The sequence below is a fragment of the Vulpes lagopus genome, chromosome 6 (genome assembly GCF_018345385.1).
Source record: "Vulpes lagopus strain Blue_001 chromosome 6, ASM1834538v1, whole genome shotgun sequence".
Lineage (NCBI taxonomy): Eukaryota > Metazoa > Chordata > Mammalia > Carnivora > Canidae > Vulpes > Vulpes lagopus.
Window position 1 is genome coordinate 56,362,008 of NC_054829.1, and position 12,653 is coordinate 56,374,660.

The following is a 12,653-nucleotide window of genomic DNA, read 5'->3' on the forward strand; positions in this document are numbered from 1 at the left end:
CATAATCTGAGCCAAAACCAAGCTCGGGTACTCAGACTGAGCAACCCAGGTGCCTCTAATTGGATTTTTAAATGACAGATTATGTGTGTTTGCACATGTGTACCCATATATATGCGTATGTATATGTATATACACAAAATAAAAAAACTGGTTTCCACACCTGCCTTGAAGACCTGCAACACTAAGTTGTTTCACTGAGGAGGACATGATTCCATGACATGAGTTAATAAAATATTATATTTATCTGAAGAAATTATCCAGAATTGAGATACAAAAGTTAGATTCGAAGATACTGAGGAAAGATTGATATATCTGACATATGTTTAAGCTGAAAACAAGGAGAAAAGACAGAATCAGATAAATGTATTTAAAGAGATATTGGTAGAGAATGTAACTCCATCAGGGCAGAGATTTTCTTTTTTTTCCAATATTGCATCTCTAAACCTAGGAGATAGCCTGGTACATAGTAAGTGGTTATTAAATATTTGTTGAATTATATTGGTTTTTATTGCCAGTAATATAGAAAGATAGTCACCTAGGCTAACCATCCCACTGAAAACATTCAAAATATGCCTGAGTGAAATGTAAAAGAAAATCTTTAAAGTATTTTTTTTTTTAAAGTATTTTTTTTTTAATTTTTATTTATTTATGATAGTCACAGAGAGAGAGAGAGAGGCAGAGACACAGGCAGAGGGAGAAGCAGGCTTCATGCACCGGGAGCCCGACGTGGGACTCGATCCCGGGTCTCCAGGATCACGCCCTGGGCCAAAGGCAGGCGCCAAACCGCGGCGCCACCCAGGGATCCCTCTTTAAAGTATTTATGAGAGCACAAGGAAACTATTGTCAAATGAGAGGCAGGAGATGAAATAATTTTTCCAGGACAAATACTAAAGAACTCAGATATATCTGAGAAGTGAACAAAAGAAGAATAAATGAGATCCAGAAAAATATCCCACAGAAGTAAGCATTTTGTGCATGATAAAGTTGAGAGTGTGAATTGTTGGATCAGAAGAGGAAGAAGCCCAGGTACAGCACTTTACATTTTAACTTAAAATCAGGTAGCTTATATATACCGCAAGAAATGTATAGATATGTTCATCAAAACATGTGAACAAGTATATTGATAGTAGCTCTGTTCATATGGGCTTCCAACTGCATGGAAACCACACGAATGTCCATCAACAACAGAATGTATACATAGATTGTGGAATATGCACACGTGGGAGTAATACATAGCAAAAAAAGTAGTTACAAACCGCAAAATTAACCAACCTCACAAACCCAATATTGAACAAATATAAAAGAACTCATATAAAAAAAATAACTCATTTATATAAAACACAAAATGGGCAGTAACATCCTGATTGCTAACAAAATGCCATGTTCATAGATTGGAAGACTCAGTGGGGTCAATTCCCAAATTAATCTGTAGATTCAAAGGAATTCAAATAAAAATACCAACAATTTTTTTTGTGGATATTCAAAGGCTGACTTTGAAATTTATATGAAAAAATGAAGTTAGGTAAGAATAACCAGGAGAATCAAGTAAAGCAAGGTGGGAAAATCTGTTCTACTCCATATTATGACTTAATATGAAGCCAAGGTATTAAGGCAGTGGTATCAACTTAAGCATAGGACAGACCAGTGGAACAGAATAGAGAGCCTAGAAAGAGAATCATGAATATATGGATACTAGATATAAGAGAAAGCTGGTACTGCAGAAAAATGTGGAAGGCACAAACTTTTCAATAATTGAATTTGGGCACTCTGACATTCACTTAGAAAAAAGAAATGAGACTGAACCCCCAAATCACACTATAACACAAGAGCCAATTCTAGTAAAATAATCAAGTTCCTTGTGAAAAGTAAAATAATAAATCTCAAAGATAAAATAGGAGGCTACCCTCTTGACTTTGAAATGGGGAGAGGCATTTTAAATAAAATGCATAATGTTTTAACCATAAAATATGTATAAACTGAACATTATAACCAAGAAATCTTCTTAATCAAAAAATACCGTTTAAAAAGTGAGAAACCAAGCTATAAAGTAAGATATTCGCAGTGCATATATTCACTCATTTCCAGAATACAGAACACTTAAAATCCAGAAGAGACAGTCTCCAGAGGACATCTAAAGTTTTTTTTTTTAATGGAAAACATAACCCCATTAGTCATCTAGAAAATGCACATACAAAAATATATCTCATGACCTACTGATTACTCTTAAATATACTGTATATCCACGCACATGTTCACCAAAAGACATGAATGTTCTATAACAGAATTATTTGTATGACCCTAAAATTGAAAACAATCTCAATACCCATATACTGGTGATAGATATCTAAGTGACATATAAAAACGGGTTATAGAAACATGTGTAAACGTGTAGGAACTCATAAAATACATTTCACTTATGTAATGAGTTAAAAATAGGAAATGAAAAAATAAACCATGGCATTTAGAATGCATGAATCAGTTTCAAAACCATGAAGGAAATCAAGTAAGTGACTACCATAAAGTCAGGATAGTGTTGTTTAAAAGATAAATATACTAAAAATTTTGAAATTTGAGCAAATATTGATTTGGATCTGGCAGCACTAAACTCCTGACAGGAGCTAGGGGAAAGGCTCTTACAGAGCAGACAGGAAGCAAAGCAAGGAAATTATTTTGCTTGGCTATAGGTGAAGCAATTGCTTTATCTGTGAAAGCCAAGTTGGCAGTGTATGATTGGTTGTCCATGGGTTTTTCAACTTCCTAAACGGTTTTGGTTCGCTCAAGTAGGCTGCCACCAATTAGACCTTCCTAGTTTTATTTAAAAATAGTTACCTTACCTCTGAGGGCAGAAAAGAGACGAAGAAATTGGAAGGGGTTCTTGGATCCTGGCAATGTTCTAGTTCTTCACCTGGGTGATTACATTAGGTATTAGCAAATTGCCAGTTCATGGAGTTGTATATGGTGTTTTGTGTACTTGTGTGTTATTCACAATGAATGAGCAATCTATCCATGTGTGAGTCAGTTACCTAGGAATCCACTTAAGTATTAAGATTTTATGGGAAAGGCATTAAATCTGAAAAATGGGAGATATTCATGTTCATAGTATGGGGTCACTCCTCCACTATCCACAAATCTGTTCCTTTTCATCTCAGCTAATGGCAATTCATTTCTAGTTGTTCAGGTGAAATCTTTACTCATTCTGACTTCTCACACCACAGAATCCATTAGCATTTCCCTTGGGAGCCATCTTCAAACTATATCCAAAACCTGATCACCACTTCTACTACTTAACCATCTTGGCTTGAAGTCTCTGTACTTTGCATTATTGCAGATAGCTTCTCATTTATGCTCCTGCTGTTGGCCCCATTTCTTTTCTCAGCACAGTAGCCAGAGTGATTCTGTTAACATCACAAAAGCCATGCTAAGAACCTGTCATCGTTAACTCATAACACTGCTTATAATGCATAAGGCCCTATCCTAGGTATTTGAAATAAAGCAATGGGTTAAAAATAATCTTAAAAAAATCTTGCTCTCAAGGAGCTTGCATTCAAGAGCAAAGTAGTAAGTCAAAGTATAGTAACTATACAGTATCATGTATGTCATGAAAATAAAGTGGACAGTGAGGGCAAGTGGTGGTTATTACAAAATCAAATACAGTACTCAAATGACCATAGGAAGCAGTTGTAGGCATTTGAGTAACACTTTTGGGAAAAGATCATGATAACGGACATTAAAGTGTAAGAAATTTTCAGATACCTCAGGCTAATTTTTATCACATTGCAATCTTCCCAATTGACTTAGCAGGAAGATCCAACCATGTAAATAGCGAACATGTTTTCTGGGCTAAGTGCTTTAACGGCATTATCTCAAGAAGGGAAACTGGGTGAAAATTTTACTCAAGAATTTCAAGTTTTGTTGTTAATTTGTTAAATAATTGAACCCTGAAACATTTAATGACTTGTTCGGACAGCATCGGCTCATATTAAACTCAAATTTACTACTTTGGTGCGTTTTGCTTAGCCTAATTACTAGAATATACATGTGTACAGTCACCAGAGTTCTAGACGGTGCACAAATAAGCCCTAGATTGGAGGTACAGTTCACTGAAGATCAAACTAGCTTCCAACTTCTGTGGTTGTGCCAACCTTGAGATTTTAGAAAAAGCAAGAGGTTTCCTAAATAGCTCCTTAGCTGTCTCCAAACTAATTTCAGTCTCTAGTCTCATCCATCTTCAGCTTCTACATTTTCCATAAACACTACCTGTAACACCTAATAGGAAAACCCTGTACCTTATCCCCCTAGGAAACTGTCATTACTTCTACATTCTAACATTGCTTGTATCTTTATAAGGAACCGATACATGGTTCTCTGAAAACAAATTCCATATAATTTCGCATCTGAGGACAAAGCACTAGTTGGAAACAAAAAAACAAGCCAACCTTGCTTTAAAGATGACTTCCAATTTGAAGTGCATACTAGTAAATTTGAAATAGAATTCTATATAGAATTTAAAATTCCTCTCCATATTCCAAACACCTTTTTTCCTCCCATGCTTTTATAGCCCCATCATTACCACTCTTAACTGAGCTGAAAGCCAAATTAATTCCTTTCCATATGTACCAGGCCAATCTTTCAACTTTTACAGGTAAAAATGAGTGAACTTAATTTGTCCAAAGGATCTTAATATAATTTTTTTAGATTTAATAAAGATTCTAGGAACCAGGTTACACTTATGGTCATCCCTTTTAAGTTTTTACCAATTTTTCCATGTTACACAGTATAAAATTTATATTACATGTTGGAGATTATTAAACCCCTGGAAGAAGTGACTCTTGGTGGAAATGGGACCAGAAATGCAGGTAGCTAGCTCTGTAGTTTGAAAAGTTCTACTCATTTACTGTTAAAAGATTTTTAAGAGTACTTTAACATGTTCTCTTATATTTCTACAGTGCTGGAAATGCTTACTGACACTTTCACCATCACCATGTTATTTGTCAAGGGAGGAAACAGTAAACATTCAGTCAAGCCTAAAGCTAGTCAATGTCAAGTTATGAACTCAAAGGCCATTTGCAATTAAAGTGCTCTCTTGTATAAAAGCATCAGAAAGTTAATACAAGTACTAGTCTTAAGCAGTCACACAAGTCTAAGCCACATTTATTTGCACATATATAGTAATGGCAACAGATACTCCAAATTCATACAAATTTATAAAACAACAAAGTTAATAATCACTTGGTACACTTGTGTGTTATCTTGCTTACAGATTCAAGTGTAGATGAACTTCCTTCATTCTGTAAACTTTCATACAATACTTAACAAAAACTCTTGAGAACACATATATTGGCATGTTTCAGTTAGAGCCAACACAAAAGTTAAGACAAGACCACAAACTCAAAAACCCAAGTTTAGAATATACTTTTCTACCTCCCTCCCCTAGAGAGTGATTATTTTCTTCAATGGATGTATATGCTATATCACACAAGTAGCCCTGAAGACAAACGAATGATGCTCCTATAATCATGAAGAAAATGCCAACCAAATCATACTGTTTTATCTACCAAATATGACTTATATATGAGAAACAGGGGGAAATGCTTAGATTAAAATAACAAGGGAGATTAGAAAAAAATAGTAAATGATTGTGAGAACAAACTATGTTCCCTGAAAGCTGCAAAGATCTGACTATGACAACTCCAAATAATTGCCTAAGGCAAATAAAAGTGAAGAAACCTTCAAAGACATTCTAATCACGTTCAGTATCTAGTGATAAAAGCTGAAAATGATATCAAGAGGGTAATTTATTATACAAGTGTCAACGAGGACATTCCAAAACTAATGAAAGAAATGCACATTTATTTCTACAAAAGCAATGTATGATACAGAATTTGAAGGGAACAGACTTAAAGATTTACCTATTAAAATATACAGATTCTTACTGAAGTGTATAGGATATTTAAAAAAGATGACAAGGGATGTTAATCTTTTTTTATTATTATAATTTTTACATATTTTGGAACCTCACATAATTTTGATAAATAACTCTTACAAAATTATGCAAAAAGTACAAGAATGTCTGGTAAACAAACAGTCTGTATTTTCCAAAAAGATTTTTTACAACATGCAATTCTTAAGGCAGCATCCTCCTTACAAGGAAAGGTAATCCTTTTACTCATCAAGAAATCTTCTGCTGCAAAGAATAGGCTAAGAAAGCCTGGCTTCTTCCATTAACGCCTTTTGTCTTTCCTGTCTGATTTTCGGTCTCTTTCACTTCTTGAAGATCTTTTGCCTGATCGACTACTCTCTGATATAGACCTCTTTCTGTCGGACCGGGAATTCTTATCCTTTGATCCTTTTGTATCTCTACTACTACCACCTTTTGAAGATTTGTGACTTCTTTCTAATCCTGATGTATCCCTTCGTTTCCGATCCACGCTCCTTCTGTGCTTTCTATCTCTGTTATGTCCCCGGCCCCTACTCCGACTTCTACTCTCGCTGCTACTAGTAGTGCTGCTGCTACTATCTCTGCTGCTGCTGCCACTTGTGCTGGAGCTGCTACTGGAACTACTTCGACTACTACTGCTGCCACTGCTGGAACTGCTTCCACTGCTGCTACTGGTTGAGCTGCTACTAGAACTACTACTGCTACTGCTGCGACTTCTACTCTTGCTGGTTTTATTTCTAGCTCGACCTCTACTTCTGCTCCTGGTTTTGGTTTTGCTTTTGCTATCTGAATGTACTATCAAGACTGGCTCTACTGTCACCTCAGTGAGTTTTACAGATTCCACAGGAAATTCCTTCCTCTCAGGTAGTAAATGCCCTTGCTCTTGAATAACCTGAACTGGTGGCTGTAGAACAGCTAATGGCAAAGTCTCAGGTTGAGAGACAGGCTGGGGTTGGAGTACTGCTTGGGGCTGGGACTGGGCCTGGGCCTGGGGCTGGGGCTGAAGTGGAAGCGGAAGCGGAAGCTGAGGTTGTGGCTGGGACTGGGATTGGGGCTGGGGCTGGAGCTGGGGCTGTAACTGTGGCTCAGGTTGTAGCTGAGGCTGTGGCTCAGGCTGTAGCTCAGGCTCAGGCTCAGGCTGAGGCAAGGGCTGGAGGTGAGCCACAGGCTCAGGCTGGGGCTCAGATTCTCTCTCTTCTTTTTCCTCAGGCTCATTTTCCATTTCTAGAGCACTGGCATTCTCTCTCACAGGAGAAAGAGATTTACATTCTTTATCTGGCTCAACTTCAAATTCCATCTCTGGCTCCAGTTCTTTGCTAGTTTCATTTTCTGAAGGTTCTACACTTTCAACTTGATTGGTTTCCATTACCTCCTGCTCAGCAATTACATTTTTGACACTCTCAACCATCTCTAGCACATCCATAACTTCTTCCGGTTGACTATCCTGCTGCTTCTCACTTTCCCTTACCTCAGTTTCCTCCTCCATCTTGACCTCCATTTCCTGTTTTTGTTCCTCCTCCTCCTGCTCTTTCTCTGCATCACTATGAACTATACCTATTTCCTTTTCCTCTTCCTCTCCTGCTTCCTCTATTTCTACATCATTGTGCTGATTACCTGTCTCCTCCAACTCTTCCTCTCGCTGAGCCACCTTACCCTCTTCTTGTTCCGCCTTCTGTTCTTCATTACGCACCACCTGATGCTCTTTTTCCTTCATTGATTGTCTTCTAGGCCTAGCCTCCATTTTATTTATTTGTTCTGCAAATTCGATGCGTCTACCTTCAAATAAAGCTAAAGGATAAAAATTTACACATGTAAATAACACTTAAACTCAGGATTTGACAGTCACAAATTGTCATCAAACTTTATCTAAATGTATTTTTGTAAACAGATGATGACACAACACTGATTATGGCAAATAATTACAAATTGAAATAAAATGACAGAAACAAAGATCCCCCCGAAACCTATATTCTAAGATATTAGTAGCAGGCAACTGTACCACATTAACTGATGGAAAAACAGGACTTTTTTCTTGCCATTTTACTTCATACTGGATGAGAAAGAATAAAACTTTTGAAATAAAATCATTCTTATCATGCCATGCATTAATTTTTCTGATCTCTGAAAGACTAATCATCTAATCACCATCTCAGCAGTGTCTACTCTTCCAAGTGTACTCATTCTATTGATTTATATCAATGTCCACTTTTTTTTGCTTCATTAGCATTTATGTCTGGCTAAAAAGTCATCTTATTTAAACAGGAAATACATATGCATTAAGCACTACCTACATCATGGTTAGATTTCAAGTTAAATTCTACCATCAATCAAATGCCCTTACACTCCTAACTCATTAGCACCTTAGGATATCTTTTTAAAAATCAACTGTTGAAAGAAACACAATTACAGTAAACAAACATGCATGTGTATTTTACCTTACCCAATTTCACTGGATCTCTTCATGTCCACTTACCATTCATTTTTCTCTGTGACTCTTCTATTAATTTTTGGGTAGCTGGACACATTCTTCCGGGAATATAGAACAAATGGGGCTTTGTCTTAGTTCTTATGTATTTAATTATCTTGGCATTATGTTCATTCCATTCTTCTTGCTAAAGAAGAGATAAAAGGTCAGGATTTTGTAAACATGAAGGATTACCAATCTTAGAATTCCAATTCCAAACTACTACTCACCAGCTGCGCAAGCTCAACCTTCTGTTCTAAAAGCCGCAGTTCTGTCTGTTTAGCACGCCTCTCTTCAAACAGTTCTCTCCTCTCATTTTCAACCTGCTTTCTTTCTTCTTCCGCCTGCACTTCAAGTTTTTGTTCAATTTCCTGGCGCCTCTTTTGCTGAAGATAAACAATTATCTTTAAAAACTTATTATACATCCTGATTGCATGTGAAAACATTACAATTTTATATGTTACCTTTATAGGTTGCATATTTGCAATTCAGGATACCAGCTAATTCAAACAAAGTACTAATTCAACCTTAGTACTTAGCATTTGAGGCTAATTGCAACTTTTCTTTCAAGAAACAGGGACTAAAAAGCTTTTCCATGTAAAAATCTAAATAGCAAGGACATTACCCATATTAATATAAGTTTTAGGCAAGGTTCTTTCATAAAACCTAAAAAAAGAAGAGCACTGTCTTTGTTATTTCCACAGTTACTGTTTCTTTTAAATCAAAGATTCTGACAATTAACATCTAATTTTCAAACACTATGCTTTGAAGCCTTTTACACTCCCTAGGAAAGTTAACATAAAAGATGTAATAAAACTTTATTAATCTATAAATTTCCACCACAGTTCTCCTTTGAGAAGCAGTAACTTGATGTTCAACACAAAGGACACAATTTTGTGGCTTTAATAAAAAACCTTTAGAAAGATTGCAGTTAAATAAACTGTGGAAAGCAGGGAAATGTTTAGGTTTTTGCTTCCAGAGTGACAATTATTGTCTGCGTGTATAAATATCTTAAAAGGTATAATCACTGAACTAGTTACAATTCTGAGTTCAACTCCTTTGTTTGAAAGAAAGGATTCTGAAGCCTAAAGAAATGAAGAGTCTTGCCCAAAACCACAAAATTAGGTTGTTGTAGAGCTCAAATAGGAACGCAGGTTCTCCTGACCAGGCTTTTTGCACTGAAAGAGAAGTTCATCCAGTTACTTCACAGGACCTCAAAAACACACCCGCTAAAAATTGAACAAGTTCAGGAAATTTTCTTAAGTTTTTTCTTGGCTTCATTATTTAGGCCTGCAACTCAGTTTTGTTTCTGTTTTTTAAGATTTTTAATTTATTTATTTGTGAGAGACACAGAGAGCGGCAGAGACACAGGCAGAGGGAGAAGCAGGTTCCCTGCGGAGAGCCTGATGTGGGACTTGACTCCGGGATCATGACCTGAGCTGAAGGCAGACACTTAACCACTGAGCCAGCCAGGCATCCCACTACTCAGTTTTGAGAGGTTTTTTTTTTAAATAAGTATTTTTTTAAAATTTATTTATTGAGAGAGAGAGAGAAAGACTGAGAGGCAGAGACACAGGCAGAGGGAGAAGCGGGCTCCATGCAGGGTGCCTGACGCAGAACTGATCCTGGGTCTCCAGGATCAGACCCCAGGCTGCAGGCAGCGCTAAACCGCTGCGCCACTGGGGGTGCCCTTGAGAGCTTTTTAATTCTTTTCAAAGACATGTAATAAACTACTTCGAATACTTAAAGGAAGCAAAGGAAACTATAAAATACCCTTTCAGTAGCAACAGTGGATTCTTGTTTAAATTTCTGAAGAGTGCCCATCAATAAGCCAAATATTCGTCGGTTCCTAAAGAACAGAAAGAGAAAATTACTGGAGTAGGTTCCACTTCCTCTAAGCTCACCACTTCCTAAAAGAAACATACTACAAAATTTAAAAAATGAAAAAAAAAAAAAGAAAAAAAAGAAAAGAAACATACTACAGGCACTTGGACAAGTCTTACGTATAAATTTTCCTAAAATTGCATTATTTGACAAACTTTTTTTCCCCAATAAAAAACTAAAGATACCTTTGCTTTCCCTTTTCATCCATATTTTGATCCTGGATAAGGTCTCTACGTGTGCGCTCTTTGGAGGTAGCTACAACTGAAGACTGCAAAGCTGGCTGCAAGAGAAAACAGATCTTAGTAATTTAACAGGCACATGAAAAGGTAGCACTCCTAAATGTAGGAAGATGGAAACACTGGATTCATCCTGTAACTAGTTATTTTCATCTCAATTACCTTTTTAACATCATCATCCTCTGGGTCGCTTTCTTGGCGTGATTCTCTCCTTGTCCGACGCTCCCCGCCCAGCCTGACGTAGAAAAAGAATTTAAAAGACCACGTAAAATCTGACTTAAGTGCCTACCAAGGACAAATGTTTACTCTTACTATGACTTATTTCCAGAAGTCTCACTTTATCACTCTCTATCCCATATTTCTCTTTCTTCTGGTAGGAAAGGGATAAAATCTGTCACCAATGACCAAATCCTGATCTCTTATTTTCCTCAAGCGGTTAAGTTTCTACCGTACAACACAGAGTAGTAGTACAGACTATTGTTTTTTTTTTTTTCAAACTATTGTTTCAATCTTATTCTTCTCATGATATTTTAGTAAAATTTGTTACTGTTAGTGAAGAACTGAGTTCTGAGGGATTACAGGCTTAGTTCAGTCAAGTACCAAGGAAAGAGACAAGTGAAGTAGTATACTACTCAATTCTAACACTGAACTCAACAATATTTATTTAATACTTGTATTTGTGGCTACCTTAGAAAACAGAGCTTAGAAGTCTATCTTCAGAAGCTTTTCCTCCAACATACCTACTGACTGCCCCTTCAAGGTCTCTCTGTTTGGCTGGGGGTCCTCCTCCACTATCTGAGAATCCACGCCTGCAATTAAAATGTGCAATATAAAGCGACTGGTATTTAAAAAATAAATGACATTTACCTTTAACAAGATAATTTAGTTGAATTTTTAGAAAACCCTTCTAATTATAACAACCTTAAATGGGCATCCACTCCAAGATGCTTTTTTTTTTTTTAGCACTTTTTAAAAAACTACAAAAATAAAGAGTAGACCAAACAAATACTTAATACATTCTTCAGTCTCTAGTTCTGCATATAAATGAAGTTCTGAGATAACTATACAGAAAACTATGGTTGTTCAGTTTTAAACAAAACAAACACAAACACATGGACTCTACTGCAAATTTTGTTTAAAACAATCCTTACTTTGTAAAAATTTCTAGGGTCTTAGCATATAAATTACGTTCTAAGAAAATCTTACCTCAGCAATAAACTACCACGTCCTCTACCTCCACCAGGACCAGAAAGGGCCAGCAATCTGGCTTGGATGGGCCTAAAAGATATTTACAAATCAGTATGAAAATCATGTGTGGACTCAATGTCACCAAATACTTCCACGGATGCGGTACATCACGGAGAGAAAAAATAACCAGAAAAGTTCTAAAAATACGAATCCGAATCCACGTGCTTGAAACACCACAGGAAGTACTATTTTGACTTCCTTGTTTTTTCAAGACCAAGATCACTGAGATCACGTTTGCTTCGTTGCCACTACACACTAACAGGCTCGGACCGGGCTCTAATTTCGCCCACTCCGAGGAAGCTGCACGTGGGCAAGGGGGCCAAAGCCTGGGGGAGAGGCGGCAGGACCGCGTCCCGGGAGGGTCTCTGGGTCAGCACCCGGCCGGGTACCCGGCGGATGGGGAAGGCGGCTTTGTGCTGCGGCTCCGGGCCTGCAGGGCCGAGGGCGGGAATGGGCAGCCCGGGCCTTCCCGCAGGCCAGGAGGACACTCCGGCACCGCCAGGAGCCACGCTCCTTCCTCGCGCGCCCGAGCTGCGAGACCTACGCCGAGGGCGTGGGAGCCTCCCCACCTCATCCAGGACGGGGTTCTACCGCCGCCGGGGGGCAGGCCCCGATGTTCTAGCCTTCTCAGGGCCAGCCGCCCTTCCCGCCCCCAATTCACCCCGGCATCAGAGCTGCCTCTTGGGGCCGGCCTTTCTCACCCGCCTCTCACCTTACGTCATTCGGATCCCGTCCGGTGAGCTTGCGAATATTCTCATCCACGTTCTTTAGGCTCTCTTTGGCCTTTTCTAGCTGCTCCTGCAAAGTTCTCACCGCGACCGCCATCTTCTCTCTGCAGCAGGCTTCGAGACTGCTCTACAGGCCGCGCCTGGCTCCGTCGCGC

General features: G+C 38.1%; 1 protein-coding gene across 1 annotated transcript; it reads right to left on the minus strand.

Moving 5' to 3' along the window:
• Positions 1-5,135: 5,135 nt before the first annotated feature.
• On the minus strand, positions 5,136-12,653 carry PNN (pinin, desmosome associated protein). Its single transcript, XM_041759615.1, has 9 exons — positions 12,483-12,653; positions 11,729-11,800; positions 11,263-11,331; positions 10,685-10,757; positions 10,472-10,566; positions 10,176-10,251; positions 8,633-8,788; positions 8,412-8,550; positions 5,136-7,726 (listed from the first exon to the last, which is right to left on the minus strand). Exons 1-9 carry the CDS (start codon positions 12,593-12,595, stop codon positions 6,222-6,224), a joined length of 2,298 nt encoding a protein of 765 aa, XP_041615549.1. The 5' UTR covers positions 12,596-12,653; the 3' UTR covers positions 5,136-6,221.